Raw genomic sequence first — 15,228 nt, 5'->3', positions numbered from 1 at the left:
TGACAATGAGTTCACTGTACTCAAATGGCCTCCTCAGTCACCAGATCTCAATCCAATAGAGCATCTTTGGGATGTGGTGGAACGGGAGATTCGCATCAGGGATGTGCAGCCGACAAATCTGCGCCAACTGTGTGATGCCATCATGTCAATATGGTCCAAAATCTCTGAGGAATGCTTCCAGCACCTTGTTGAATCTCTGCCACGAAGAATTGAGGCAGTTCTGAAGGCAAAAGGGGGTCCAACCCCTTACTAGCATGGTGTACCTAATAAAGTGGCCAGTGAGTGTGTGTGTGTGTATATGTATGTATGTGTATATATATATATATATATATATATATATATATATATATATATACACACACTATACAGGTGTACAGCGTGTGTGCATATTTAGCTTTAGTAAATGGCTCCAGGCTGCGCTGTTAAAAAAATAAACAAACCCAGTTACTCACCTCTTTCTCCAGTGTCCAGTACTGGCTCCAGCTCCTAGCCCAGCAGTGCAGGGAATCCCGAAATCCAGGCGGCGCATCGCCGCCTCTGTGCCTGCCGTACTATAACTACAGTGGAGAGTGATCCCAGGACCGCTCACTAGACGGTCCTGGGAAAGCACCACATCACGTCACAGAACAGCCCGGCACATGTGCAGAGGTGGTGATGCACAACCCAGAATGCATAGCATTGGGATTTCGGAATTCCCTGCACCGCCGGAGACAGCGCTGGACACCGGAGAGAGAGTTGAATAACTGTGTTTGTTTATTTTTTAACAGCGCAGCTTGGAGCCATTATATATATGCAAGAAAGCTGGAAGAAGAGTGGCTCAACTGAGATTGTTGCTGAGGACTCAGTGTGCTGCTAGAGCAGGGGTTGGCTTCTGCCCGTACTTAACATGCATCCATGAAGAAAGACCTCTGCGCTCCTGAAGTCCTATACAAATCCTTTATTGCATTTCAAAGTTCCAAAAGTGCCAGACCACCATCACCCACCCACATATATGCATATATATACACACACACATTGTTCGGGCGTACAGTGTGTATATATATATATAATATCTACATCTAGCTCTGGAGATTGGATCTGAATTAATTCCAATCTTTCGGTATGATCAGCCCGATCTGATCCTATCTTTCCAGTGATCGGCCAACACTAGTTGGAATCAGTAGGCCTCACTACATTATATTACCCTCAAAGTTTCCCTTGAAGGCAAAAATCACATAGTATTTTATATCAGCACCTTATAGTGTAGCATTTTTCACATTTGTGCAAAATAAACTTTGCAATAATTATGCATAATGGAATTGTTTTAATACAATGTTAAATGGTTAAGTAGCTTACCAGAGTCATGCAGAAGGAACTGCTGCTGGACACCATCAATACTGATATCCTGGAACTCGAGGGGGATAACAAGTTGATCAAGGGTTTGAGGTAACCTTGGGATATTGCCAAGTTGCCTTGCTAATCGCATTGTCCTCTTCAGTGATGCTTTCCTTGGGAGAAGTGCTGCAACATTAGAATGGGCTCCTGAAACGACGTCTGTGAGAATCTGTTGTGGTGTCTCCTGTGTTGTCCTTGCCCTGGTCACAGCCTCATTAACAAGTCGGATTGCTTCAGGTCTTGCAGCTTGTGCTGCGTGATTGTGAAGATTGACTACTTTCACAACTTCGCCAGATTCTTCATTGGTCCAAACACGTCCCTTGCAAGTCGACCGTTTTTCACATACCCAGATGGAATGAACATCGTCAGCGGTTCGTTTGGAAAATAAGTAAATGTGATTCTCATGGACCAACTTGCTCCTTCCACGTTTGGACAGAACTGAATTCATAGTTGTAGAAAGTGAATTGCTGTGGAAGCTGACTGATTTTTTGTGGCAGTACACCTCTCTCTTTGTGGAGATTTCAGACACTGCTATATTCTGATGTACAGATGGAATAAAAGCTAGTCTAATGTAACTTGCAGGACATGTGACCATGCTACTTGTTACATCTGCAACAAAACTTGCAACAAAGCAGGTCAGTGCTGGGTCAGGTAAAAGTTCAAAATTGTTTAGATTTTAGGCCTCTTGCACACTGTAATTTTAGAGTGGTTTCACACTTGTGTTTGTGGCCGCCAGAGGTCGATCCGCTCTGGATCTGACATCCAGCTGACCCCAGGGCAATGCTGGCTGAATGCTGGCATTCCGCTTGCATTGCCCATAGAAGTGAACGGCTGGGTTCCGCGATCTGCAGACGCCCGTTCGCTTTCGTAATGCCGCATTCCGCTATCAGTGTCAGAACAAAAAGAAGAGCATTTTCTTCTTTTCGTTCCGCTGCAGGTTAGCGGAATGCGGCATTACAGAAGCGAACGGGCGGCCTGTAGTGCATATGTAGCGGAAGTTTGTTTTAGAACTCCAAAGCACGTGCTTTACTGGCATTTTTCAGAGCGCTTTTGTGAGCGCTCTCGGTAATGACCCATAAGATACAGGCTATTGATGAACGCTAAGTGCTCAAAAATAGCTCCTGTAATAAAATAAAAAGAGCTGGCCGAAACAACACCTCGCTTTTCTAGCCATTGACTTATCTACTATATAATTTTCTAAGGGTCACTTTCGTCTTTCTGTCTGTAACGTTTTATTCGTATATTCATTGGTCGCGGCGTCTGTCTGTCATGTAAATCCAAGTCGCTGATTGGTCGTGGCAAAACGCCCATGACCAATCAGCGACGGTCACAGTCTGCCATAAAAATGGCCGCTGCTTCACTGCCCTGCACTCACCGCTGACCGCTCACACAGGGTTAATGCCAGCGTTAACGGATCGCGGTGTACCGCACTCCGTTAACGCTGCTATTAACCCTGTGTGACCAACTTTTCGCTATTGATGGTGCCTATGCAGCATCAATAGTGAAAAGATGTAATGTTAAAAATAATAATGATAAAAAAAAAGTTATTCTCACCCCCTCCAACGTCGCGCTGTCCTCCGCGCCTCTCTCCAATGCACACCGTCCAGGACCTGCGATGATGTCACGGTCATGTGACCGCGACATCATCGCAGGTCCTACGCTCAGACCGGAAGCCACCGCCAGCACTGCAGAGAGGCGCGAGGACTTCAGGGCCCGTGGCTGAGGTGAGTATATCTTTATTATTTTTTTTTAAACACGAATATAGTGCCCACATTCCTAGACTACGTGGACAGTGCAATATACTACGTGACCAGTGCAATATACTACGTTGGCTGGCCAATATACTATGTGCGCTGTGTAATTTACTATGTGCGCTGTGCAATTTACTACATGGACTGTGCAATTTACTACGTGCGCTGTCCAAAATACTACGTCGGCTGTCCTATATACTACGTGGCCTGTACAATGTACTACGTGGACTGTTCAATATACTACATAACCTGTGCAACATACCACGTGGCTGTGCCTTCTAGAATACCCGATACATTAGAATCGGGCCACCATGTAGTATATTCAAAATTGGCAATCTTCTTAGCGATTTTCCAGTGCTTAGCACTTGGGAAAGTGGCTACTGTGAAAGCGGTCTTAGGGCTAAAACACAAGGCCAAAATTCCCTGCCTAATTTGGGGCCGAAACATCCGGGGGCGAACTGCTGGGGGCGAAACATCCGGGGGCAAACTGCTGGGGGTGAATCATCCGGGGGCGAACTGCTGGGGGCGAACTGCTGGGGGTGAAACATCTGGGGGCGAAACATCCGGGGGTGGAACATCTGGGGGTGAAACATCCGGGGGCGAACTGCTGGGGGTGAAACATCCGGGGGCAAACTGCTGGGGGCGAAACTGCTGGGGGCGAAACTGCTGGGGGCGAACTGCTGGGGGTGAAACATCCGGGGGCAAACTGCTGGGGGTGAAACATCCGGGGGCAAACTGCTGGGGGCGAAACATCTGGGGGCGACACATCTGGGGGCGACACATCCGGGGGCGAACTGCTGGGGACGAACTGCTGGGGGCGAAACATCTGGGGGCGAAACATCCGGGGGTGAAACATCTGGGGGCAAACTGCTGGGGGCGAAACATCTGGGGGCGAAACATCTGGGGGCGAAACATCTGGGGGCGAAACATCCGGGGGTGAAACATCTGGGGGCGAACTGCTGGGGGTGAAACATCCGGGGGCGAAACATCCGGGGGCGAAACATCTGGGGGCGAACTGCTGGGGGCGAAACATCCGGGGGTGAACTGCTGGAGGCGAACTGCTGGGGTCGAAACATCCGGGGGCGAACTGCTGGGGGCGAAACATCCGGGGGCGAACTGCTGGGGGCGAAACATCCGGGGGCGAACTGCTGGGGGCGAAATGTGCGGGGGTGAAACAACCTGGGGGCGAAATGCTGGGGGCGAAATATTCGGGGGCGAAGTGTACCTGGGGGCGAACTGCTGGGGGAGAAATGCTGGGGGCGAACTGCTAGGGGCGAAACTTCCTAAAACCGTGGAACATGGACCAGTAGAAGCACAAATTAAGTCCAAAACGTTTGTCCGTCATATCATTTTTTTTTTTTTTTTAAATCCCTGCACCTGCCGCCACGCTGCTAGCACTGTTGCACTTTTTGTCATTGTCCTGAATCAAATAAATTAAAAAGGACTGAAGTATCTTCCAAAAGGGGTGAGTGCTGATTTTCTTCATTCCATTGTCTTGATTATAAATAGTCACCCTGAAGATTTAATATAGTGGAGGTTGTAACATTGGTTCAATGTGTTCATATACTGGGTAAAAACTTTCTATTTGGTGCCTCAACACTTCATTATAATTATTTTAGGAATATTTTCACACTTTTTTGGGGTGTTTTTCATGTAATATATGGAAGATTACATGGAGACATTGGCAGCAAATAACTTCTGTCTTGATGTTCTTACAAAAAAGCTTTTATAAAACTTCTGTGTGTGAATCAGACATGAGATCTAACATGATTGAAGTTTACAGTCCCGGGAAGACGGGAAACCTTCATATAGACGGCCGGTGGGGATGGATTCAGTGATGGACTCTGGCCATATATGTTTCTAGAGCCGTAGTAGAAGATGAAGATGTCATCCTCATCATGAAGTAGTTATTTCTCCTGTCACGTGTAATGAATATCTCCTGCAGTATTGCTATTGTCGATTTCAGTGTCTGTAAATGAGATGAGAATGTCACGCTCGCGCCTTGGCTGATTGGCGCGAGCCGGGGGGGTTGTGGCCCCACTTTGCCACAAACCAGACTACCCTGGAAGGGGCGTGACTACGACAGCTACCTTGGTCTTCGCTGGAGCCTCTGATGGTGAGGTCAGGCTTGTGAGGCAGGTAGCTGCCGGGTGCCACTCCAGGGTGGTGTCTGGCTGTGGCTGCTGATCCCACTTGGGGACAAGTCACTTGGACAGGTGTGACTGACAGGCAGGCTGAGACACAGGACAATCGGGCGCGGCTTGAGACGCAGGGCAGGCGGGCACGGCTTGAGACGCAGGGCAGGCGGGCACGGCTTGAGACGCAGGGCAGGCGGGCACGGCTTGAGACGCAGGGCAGGCGGGCACGGCTTGAGACAGGGCAGGCGGGCATGGCTTGAGACACAGGGCAGGCAGGTGTGTATGAAGGAACAGGTAGGGACCTGTTCACACAGCAGGAACGGGTACTGATACAGGCAGGAAGGAGTGGAATATGAAGGAACAGGTTTGGACCGGTTCACACAGCAGGAACGGGTACTGATACAGGCAGGAAGCAGTGGAATATGAAGGAACAGGTTTGGACCTGTTCACAAAGCAGGTACAGGTATGGATATTGGTAAGAAGGAGTGGAATATGCAGGGACAGGTTTTGGACCTGTTCTCACAGGAGGTGCAGGTATGGATACAGGCAGGAGTGCGGAGTAGGCGGAGCCGCAGGAGTGCGGAGTAGGCGGAGCCGCAGGAGTGCAGAGAGAAGCTGCAGAAAGAGGTTCTGCAGTGGCAGCAGGAGCGGAGCAAAGCTGAACCACAAGGTCTGTGGAGAGAAACTGCAGCAAGAAGTTCTGCAGCAGCAGATAAGACAGAGCTGCAAGGCTGCAGAGGCACAGACAGAGCTGCAAGGCTGCAGAGGCACAGACAGAGCTGCAAGGCTGCAGAGGCACAGACAGAGCTGCAAGGCTGCAGAGGCACAGACAGAGCTGCAAGGCTGCAGAGGCACAGACAGAGCTGCAAGGCTGCAGAGGCACAGACAGAGCTGCAAGGCTGCAGAGGCACAGACAGAGCTGCAAGGCTACAGAGGCACAGAGGGAGACACAAGGAAAGACACAGCAGGGAAAGTGTCATGATCCATGCTGGATCAGGACTGATAAAAAGCACAGGTAACTTTTTTTTTTTCTTAAGCTGTGCTTAAGTTTGGTCTTTGCCCCCGGTGGCCATTAGGATTATTGCACTGTGGTGTCTTTTGTTCTAAATTTGCCACCAGTGGTGGTGAGCATCATTGCACTCTGGTTTCTTTAGTTAGTGCACATGATTATAATGCAGGTGTTGCAATCAGTGTTGGTGATAGTGTTCATTTCAACCATCCTTGGTGGAGGAAGGAGCTGAAGAGCGTTCCTTGCAGCACTGTCTTAGCCTTGGTGTGGAAGGAGTCAGAGGGGATTAACTTGTCGCTCTGACAGAGCTTGGTGGCAGCTATTCAGGAGGAGAGCTGCATTCTGGTGGTGGACTCTGTTGCCAGGAGCAAGTGCAACAGAGTAAAGCTAAGTGGTGTTTCCCTGTTTGTGTTTTTCCTTAGTGTGTTTTAGTACAGTGGTGGGGCCAGTGCCTGCGTCACACAGCTCCCTAGCAAGGAATAGGTGTAGGGTGTGCTAGGGCGACAGGTTTCTGATCGGCGCCCGGTGCGGGACCGGCATAGGGAACGCTAGGAGTGTTAGGGACACTGACACGGGAGTGCAGGAGGTCTCCACGTCCCCTTTCCCTATCGTAGGGCCCACTGTTGTAACTGTTTCCCCTTTCCCCGTGTCTTGTTGTTGTAGTACTGGCCGGCTGGCTGTGTCACACAGGACAGTATCACGTGCCGCGTCTTGTAGTTTCAGTTACTGGCCTGCGGGTCGCGTCACACAGGACGACGGGTCATCATGACAGAAGGAAGCCAAAGGCAAGGAGGCAGGGGTAAGACAGAGTTCAGACAAGGTACAGGGACAAAGGCTCAAGGACCAGGATATTCAGCCTCCTGGCAGGCGGACAAGGTACTATGCCAGACAAGGAGTATTCCTCCAGAGAAGGAGGAGAAACACAGGGGAGGACCTGGCAGGCTCAGTAGCAAGATGCTAACTGAGTTTAGACATTCCACAGGCAATGTTCCAGTGGGTGTGGCGGAACTAAATAGTCAAGGGCTCTAGGTAATTGGTCAGGGACAGATTAGACAGGTGCCCCCTGAATGCATAAGAACCAGAGAGTTCCGGCACCACCCCCCTATACACACACAGCCAGGAACCATGCAGGAGAGCAGAGGCACAGTGCATAGGACTGGCAGCAAACAGAATTCATGGCATGACCCGGAGCAGTGAGTAAGTTGATGTGCGGGGGATGGGAGGCCATGCAGTGATGCCAGCAGGGTTGTTACAGAGAATTAGCGTTATGGAAGATGAGTCTATGAGAAACATATTCGGCTGCCGACTCTGAGGAAGAAACTGCTTCTTGTCTATGGCCTAAAATATATAGGTTTCATTAGTAGATGTAAAGAAGAAAACTAAATACTGTAAAACAATAAATCTCATATGTTTCCCTTATTATCTCCAGTAATTGTATTATTACACAGGATTTTTATGATGTTACATCGGCTCATCTTCTCATTCTGGTCTCTAGAATCAGATCCTCAGTGAAGATCTTCTATATAAGAGAATTTTCCTGATTTAACCATCAAGGATGGATATGGACAGAGACAAGATGGCGGAGAGGATATTACACCTCACCCTAGAGATCCTCTTCCGGCTTACTGGAGAGGTGAGAGATTCTGATGACGTCACATTGCATCATTCTTATATATAGGAATAACAGATGGACAGAACTGGAGAGGTGAGGACTCTGGAAATGTCTGTAGTGAGATTTACTAATGTGTCTCTCCATAACCAGGATTACACAGTAGTGAAGAAGACCTCTAGTGAATGCAGTCAGGACCTTGTGTCTGACGAATGCAGAAGAACCCTGGGCCCAATCACGGGACTTCCACCTCACCCCCTGATACATGAGGACATCAATGACCAGAAGATCCTAGAACTCACCTACAAGATGATTGAGCTGCTGACTGGAGAGGTGACACTGGTGGGAATGTTGGGACATTACACAGTAACGCTATGAAGGGATCGGGGGGATGACGGTATCATTGTATGTGTCAGGTTCCTATAAGGTGTCAGGATGTCGCTGTCTATTTCTCCATGGAGGAGTGGGAGTATTTAGAAGGACACAGAGATCTGTACAAGAATGTCATAATGGAGGTTCCCCAGCCCCTCACATCACCAGGTAATAGACAGGACTAAATACACACAGCCTATTATCTGTATGTAAAGAATGAATTCAGTCCCTGTATGTGTTTCCTCCAGATCTATCCAGTAAGATGACAACACCAGAGAGATGTCCCCGTCCTCTTCTTCCACAGGACTGTAAACAAGAAGATCCCAATGTTCCTCAGGATCATCAGGTAGATGGAGAGAAGGTGTCATGAGATCTTCCCTATGATGTGTAGACGGCTGTGAAGGTCTTATGCTCAGTCTTGTTTTATCCACCAGTATTATATGTTTTATACTTGTGTAATAAGAACAGTGGCGATCGCAGGATTAGAGCTGATCATAGATGTGAATTCTCTATCTGAATGTGACTTTTATAATATTTGTTTCAGGTTGAAGATCTGACCCATATTAATGCTACAGAGACATATTTGAAAGGTGATGAGAGCTGTAAAGAGGAGATTCCCACATATGACTACCCAGGTGAGTGGTAACTAGAGTTGAGCGAAACGGGTCGGTCAAATTCAAAAGTCGGCGACATTCTCTGAAGTCGGGTTTCATGAAACGAAACCCGACCATAGCGTGAGGTCGGCCACGAGGTCGGTGACCCGAGCGCCAAAGTCGCGTTTCACATGATGCTTCCAGTGCCGTTTTTCAGCCAATGATGGAGGACGCACACTGTAGGCAACGCAATGACATAGGCATCGGTCACCACCATCTTTGAGAAGGGCATGCAAGAGAATGGCTGGCTTTGTGTGGCGTCACAGGGGCTATAAAAGGGCGTGCATGCTGACCGCCATCTTACTTCTGCCGATCTTAGCATTAGAGAGAGGTTGCTGCTGCTGATTCAGAATAAGGGAGAGCGTTAGGCAGGGAAGAAGAACCAAAAAAACTGCTTCTGCTGTTAGCGATTTCCACTTACAACATAACACTTTGTGTGCAGTGACAGGGGAGGGTATATTTTTGTGCATCAGCTCTGTTGGTTATTAGGCTGCCTTATAAGGCTCCCTGATAGCTGCATTGCTGTTTGCACACTGCTGTGCAAACTGCTTTTTTAAAAGCAAAAATACTTTTCCTCTTTTCTGCACAGTTACCAAGCGTTCATTTTTCCACCCTTTTGTGTGCAGCAGTCCTGCTTATTAGGCTGCCTGCATCCATACTTGGACTGAGAGCATCATTGTCAGCCTCCTAAAATCTCTAGTGAAATCCAAATTCTCACCAATACTATATACACCCTCCACCTTGTCATACACCATCCAATTTCAGCCTGTTACATTGAGGTGTAATCTCTACTGGGCCTGAGATAATAGTTCAGCATCCTCAAATCTCTAGTGAGATTCAAATTCTCACCAATACTACATACACCCTCCACCTTGTCATACACCATCCAATTTCAGCCTGTTACATTGAGGTGTAATCTCTACTGGGCCTGAGACAATAGTTCAGCGTCCTCAAATCTCTAGTGAGATTCAAATTCTCACCAATACTACATAAACCCTCCACCTTGTCATACACCATCCAATTTCAGCCTGTTACTTTGAGGTGTAATCTCTACTGGGCCTGAGAGAATAGTTCAGCGTCCTCAAATCTCTAATGAGATTCAAATTCTCACCAATACTATATACACCTTCTACCTTGTTTTACAGTACCATATAGCTGGTGGTATTTTGGGTACATTTTCAAAAAAATGAGGAAGTATGGTGGAAGAGGCCGTGGAAGTGGGCGGGGGTTGCCAGCTGGTCCTGATGGTGGTGGTGTTGGTGGTGCATCTGTTGGTAGTGGCAAAAGCACAATCGCACCTAAGGCAGGAGGTGTTGTGCCTGCGTCATCGTCTGGCTCCACAAGGCCTCGAAGACTCCCTTTTCTGGGAGTAGGTAAACCGCTTTTAAAGCCAGAGCTTCAGGAACAAGTTTTGGCTTACATTGCTGACACAGCCTCGAGCTCTCTCGCCTCCTCTTCTGAAGTTTCAAAAAATAAAAGCACTGAGTAGTCAGTGGAGACTCCTGGTCAGGAACACCTTTCCTTGTGTCCTTCACCCCTACCAAAAGTGAAGGATGCGGCAGGCCACACTACAGATTACTCCATGGAGCTCTTTTCACATACCATGCCTGGGTTATCAAGTCAAATCGTGAATTCCCCAGTCCAAGATGAATCTGACAAGGAGTGCACTGATACACAGCAACTGCTAGATTTTTCTGCTGGTACATTCACTCAGAGCACTACATTGTCCTCGCAGTGTACTGAGGCAGAATCAGACCCTGATGAAACTCAGGTGCCCCTTCCCGCATACTATACCACCTTACACGGTGACACAGAGGAAGGTGCACATGAAATTGAAGAGGAGGTGATGGATGACCCAGTTGTTGACCCAGATTGTCATCCATTGGGGGAAGAGGGTACCGCTGCCAATAGCTCAGAAGAGGAGGAGGATCCGCAGCAGGCAACAACATCGTAACAGCTGTTATCTGGCAGGACCGTAGCAGTCCAAAAACGGGTTACAAAAACCAAAAGAGTTGCAGGACAGCCTGGCCAGACGGTCAAATTAGCACAGCGTGCAAGGCCTCAAAATGTCTTCCATAGCAGGAAGAGTGCAGTGTAGCACTTTTTTGAACAAAATCCTAATGATCAGGCCAAGGTTATCTGTAAGAAGTGCGCAAAGACCTTTAGCCGAGGGAAAAATCTGAGAAATTTGAATACCAGTTGCATGCTTAGACATTTAACCACCATGCACTTGCAAGCGTGGACGGACTACCAAACCTCACGTACCACATGTGCACCTGCTCCGAATGAAGGTAGTCAGCAACGCTACATCGCTTCCCCCACTGTAAGCCCACCGGTTAGCACACCACCAGCAGCAAATGTCGAGGTGTCGTCGCAACGGCAAATTAGTCATGGAATCACAATGTTATTGCTACGAAAGACTGAATCTAGGCCATCAGCAACACCACCATCCCCAACCCTCTCTCAGTCCGCCATGTCCGCCGCTAGTTCCACTATATGCAGCTCTCAAGTCCAGCTCACCCTACAAGAGACTCTGAGTAGGACAAGAAAGTACTCATCCTCTCATCTGCGTACACTGGCTTTGAACACCCACATTGCCAATCTCGTTAGAGATGATGCCCTACGGGTTGGTTGAAAGCAAAGCTTTCCCCGAGCTCATGGCCTACGCAGTACCATGCTATGACCTACCCAGTCGGTACTTCTTTTCGCGAAAAGCCATCCCAGCCCTCCACGTGCATGTGAAAGACTGCATTGTCCATGCACTCAAGCAATCAGTGAGTGGAAAGGTGCACCTCACAACAGATGCATGGTCCAGTAGGCATGGCCAGGGCCGTTACGTGTCCATCACTGCGCACTGGGTTAATGTGGTGGATGCAGGGTCCACAGGGGACGGCGGTGGTGGGACAGTGCTGCCTAGCCCATGGTATAGGAAACGGTTGGCTGTAGGCGGTCGACCCTCCTCCAGAAGCGAAAGCTCGTCCACAGAGCGCAGTCGCACGAGCACTCCATCCGCAGCTGCCAGTGTTGCACACGAGGTGTCCCACTATCGAACAGTTAGTGGTAAGTGTCAGCAGGCTGTGTTGAAGATGATGTGTTTGGGCGACAACAGACACCGTGGAGGTGCTGACCGACTACTTGCAGCGACAAACTGAGTCATGGCTGGGCAGTCTACATCTTGAGGCAGGCAAGGTAGTTAGTGACAACGGCCGGAATTTTGTGGCAGCCATAGCCCTTTCAAAACTCAGACACATACCTTGCCTGGCTCACACCTTGAACCTGGTGGTGCAGTGCTTCCTCAATAATTATCTGGAGTTAAAAGCCCTGCTCCATAAGGTGCGAAGACTGTGCTTGCACATCCGCCGGTCGCCCGTACACTCCAGTCGTATGCAGAAGCTGCAGCGATTGCTCCACCTTCCCAAGCACCGCCTAATTATCGACGTTGCAACAAGGTGGAACTCCACTCTGCACATGGCTCAGAGGCTGTGCGAACAGAGGCAGGCTGTAATTCATTTGTGGGAGGATACACGGTCAGGCGGTTTGTGGGCAGATATGGAGTTGTCTGGTGTGCAGTGGTCGAAGCTGAAAGACCTCTGTAAAGTCCTTCAGTGTTTTGAGGAATGCACACGTCTGGTAAGCGCAGACGACGCCATTATAGGCATGAGCATTCCACTTATGCGTCTGTTCATGCAAACTTTGATGCACATTAAGGAGCAGGCGTCTGCAGCCGAGGAGGAAGAGGAGGGAAGCCTTGATGACAGTCAGCCATTGTCTGCTCAGGGAAGTCTCGTGGATGAGATGGAGGAAGAAGAGGAGGAGGATGTTGGGGGTGATTAGGGGAAGAGGATGCTTCTCAGGGGGCAAGACAAAATGTTGGCGTGGCAAGGTCAGGTACAGGGTTTGTGCGTGACTGGAGGGATGTTGATTTGCCAGAAAGTGCTCCTCCACCCAGCACTCGCAGTGCATCATTGACACCTGGAACATTGGCCCACATGTCTGATTATGCCTTGCAGATCCTAAAAAGGGACCCCCGCATTGCCAAAATGATGAACGATGATGACTACTGGTTGGCCAGCATCCTGGATCCACGCTATAAAGGAAAATTCCAAAACCTCATGCCACAGGAGAACCTAGAGCTAATATTGGCTAACAAACAAGCAACTCTGGTAAACAGTTTGTTTGAGGCATTCCCAGCACACAGCGGTGGTGATGTTTCTCCCACGAGCTGTAGGGGGCAACATGGAAGAGGTGTTCGTGGTGCACACAGCCAAAGTGGCGTTGGACACAGGGGTTTCATGACCATGTTGTGGACTGATTTTTCAAGTACCGCTCACACGACTGGTAATACTGCATTGATTGAAAGTGACAGGAGACAGCAGTTGTCAACTATGGTAACAAACTAATTCTCCTCCCATATCGATGTTCTCCCTTACCGGTCATTCCCCTTTGACTATTGGGCCAGTAAACTTGACACCTTGTCATGATCCATGCTGGATCAGGACTGATAAAAAGCACAGGTAACCTTTTTTTTTTCTTAAGCTGTGCGTAAGTTTGTTTATTGCCCCCGGTGGCCATTAGGATTATTGCACTGGGGTATCTTTTGTTCTAAATTTGCCCCCGGTGGTGGTGAGCGTTAGTGCACATGATTATAATGCAGGTGTGATTTCTCTGGCTGTGCTATAAAAGAGTCACAGGTGTTGCAATCAGTGTTGGTGATAGTGTTCATTTCAACCATCCTTGGTGGAGGAAGGAGCTGGAGAACGTTCATTGCAGCACTGTCTTAGCCCTGGTGTGGAAGGAGTCAGAGGGGATTTCCTTGTAGCTATGACAGAGCTTGGTGGCAGCTATTCAGGAGGAGAGCTGCATTCTGTGGTGGACTCTGTTGCCAAGAGCAAGTGCACCAGAGTAAAGCTAAATGGTGTTTCCCTGTTTGTGCTTTTCCTCAGTGTGTATTAGTACAGCGGTGGGGCCAGTGCCTGCGCCACCCAGCTCCCTAGCGAGGGATAGGTGTAGGGTGTGCTAGGGCGACAGGTTCCTGATCGGCGCCCGGTGCGGAACCGGCATAGGGAACGTTAGGAGCATTAGGGACACTGACTCAGGGGAGTGCAGGAGGTCTCAACGTCCCCTTTCCCTATCGCAGGGCCCACCGTTGTAACTGTTTCCCCTTTCCTCGTGTCTTGTTATTGTAGTGCTGGACGTGTCACACAGGACAGTATCACGTGCCGCGTCTTGTAGTTTCAGTTACCGGCCTGCGGGTCGCGTCACACAGGACGGGTCATCGTGACATTATCACCAACCGACAACTTTTTTTTCTGCTGAGCCATGGACCCAGTTCAGCCCTTTGCCCAAATGCTGCAGATCCTTACTAATGAGATTAGGGGGCTGCGCGGAGGGTTGGTGCGGCAGCTGCGGCTGTTGGTGGGCTCTGGGGGCTTGGTTCAGGAACAGGCTCAGCCAGAACCCAAGATATCCCTCCCTGACAGATTTTCTGGAGGGAGAGATCAATTCTTGGTGTTTCAACAAGCCTGCAAATTATATTTCAGGCTGCACCCTCATTCATCAGGGAGTGAAGAGCAACAGGTGGGAATCATTATGTCCCTTCTTAAAGGGGATCCCCAATCCTGGGCCTTCTCCCTACCGGACGATTCTCCATCATTGGTGTCCGTGGACGAGTTTTTTGCGGCTTTGTCGCTTGTGTATGGGGATCCTGATGGCGTCGCCCTGGCGGAATCCCGACTCCGTAGGTGTTAACAGGGAGCCTGGGTTGCTGAGGAGTACTACTCAGAGTTTAGGAGGTGGGCCACTAACACTCAGTGGAATGACCCAGCACTTAGGAGTCAATTTGTGCAGGGTTTGTCTCCAAAGTTGCAGGATACTCTGGTGCAGTACGCCGCCCCCAGGTCGCTGGAGGCCACCATGTCCCTTGCCATCCGGATGGATAGACGCCTCAGGGAAAGACATATACAAAAAGTGCCCCCTGATGTCCTCGCTAGGGAGGAGGACCCACCAGTGCGGACGGAGGAACCCAGACAGCCCGGTGTTGTTGATACAAAAAAGGGGGTGACTGTGGCTCGTCGTGGTGGGGGGTATGCTTTTCCTGTGGGAAGCCTGGCCATTTTATGAGAGCCTGCCCAGTTCATGCCAAGTCTCCAGACGAACCTATGCAAGTTGGAGGAGCTAGTTTGTATTCGGAGCTGCCTACGGTTCGGGGAGTGGTGTCGGCATATTTGTACTGTGGGCAGACTGGTCATGGCCTGAAAGCTTGCCCATTGCGCGCCAAATTATCTGTGCCATCTGAGGAGACGAATTCCCCTGGACGCTTGGA

The 15,228-nt window shown here is 49.4% G+C and overlaps 1 protein-coding gene across 3 annotated transcripts in view; it reads left to right on the top strand.

The window, feature by feature from the left end:
• LOC141094162 (uncharacterized) overlaps window positions 1–15,228 on the top strand; it is an 80,264-nt gene that overhangs the window by 36,489 nt on the left and 28,547 nt on the right. For all 3 annotated transcript variants that reach the window (XM_073579913.1, XM_073579914.1, XM_073579915.1), the window contains exons 2-6: window positions 7,768–7,905; window positions 8,035–8,214; window positions 8,298–8,421; window positions 8,502–8,599; window positions 8,798–8,888. In XM_073579913.1, coding sequence (XP_073436014.1) covers window positions 7,828–7,905; window positions 8,035–8,214; window positions 8,298–8,421; window positions 8,502–8,599; window positions 8,798–8,888 — 571 coding nt within the window. In that variant the 5' untranslated portion in view covers window positions 7,768–7,827. The remainder of the gene's footprint in view (window positions 1–7,767; window positions 7,906–8,034; window positions 8,215–8,297; window positions 8,422–8,501; window positions 8,600–8,797; window positions 8,889–15,228) is intronic.

This window comes from Dendrobates tinctorius, unplaced genomic scaffold (assembly GCF_039654945.1).
Source record: "Dendrobates tinctorius isolate UK_male_01 unplaced genomic scaffold, ASM3965494v1 ptg000063l, whole genome shotgun sequence".
NCBI classification, from domain to species: domain Eukaryota; kingdom Metazoa; phylum Chordata; class Amphibia; order Anura; family Dendrobatidae; genus Dendrobates; species Dendrobates tinctorius.
Note: the sequence above shows the minus strand (reverse complement) of the source record. Positions and strands in the feature narration are given on the sequence as shown.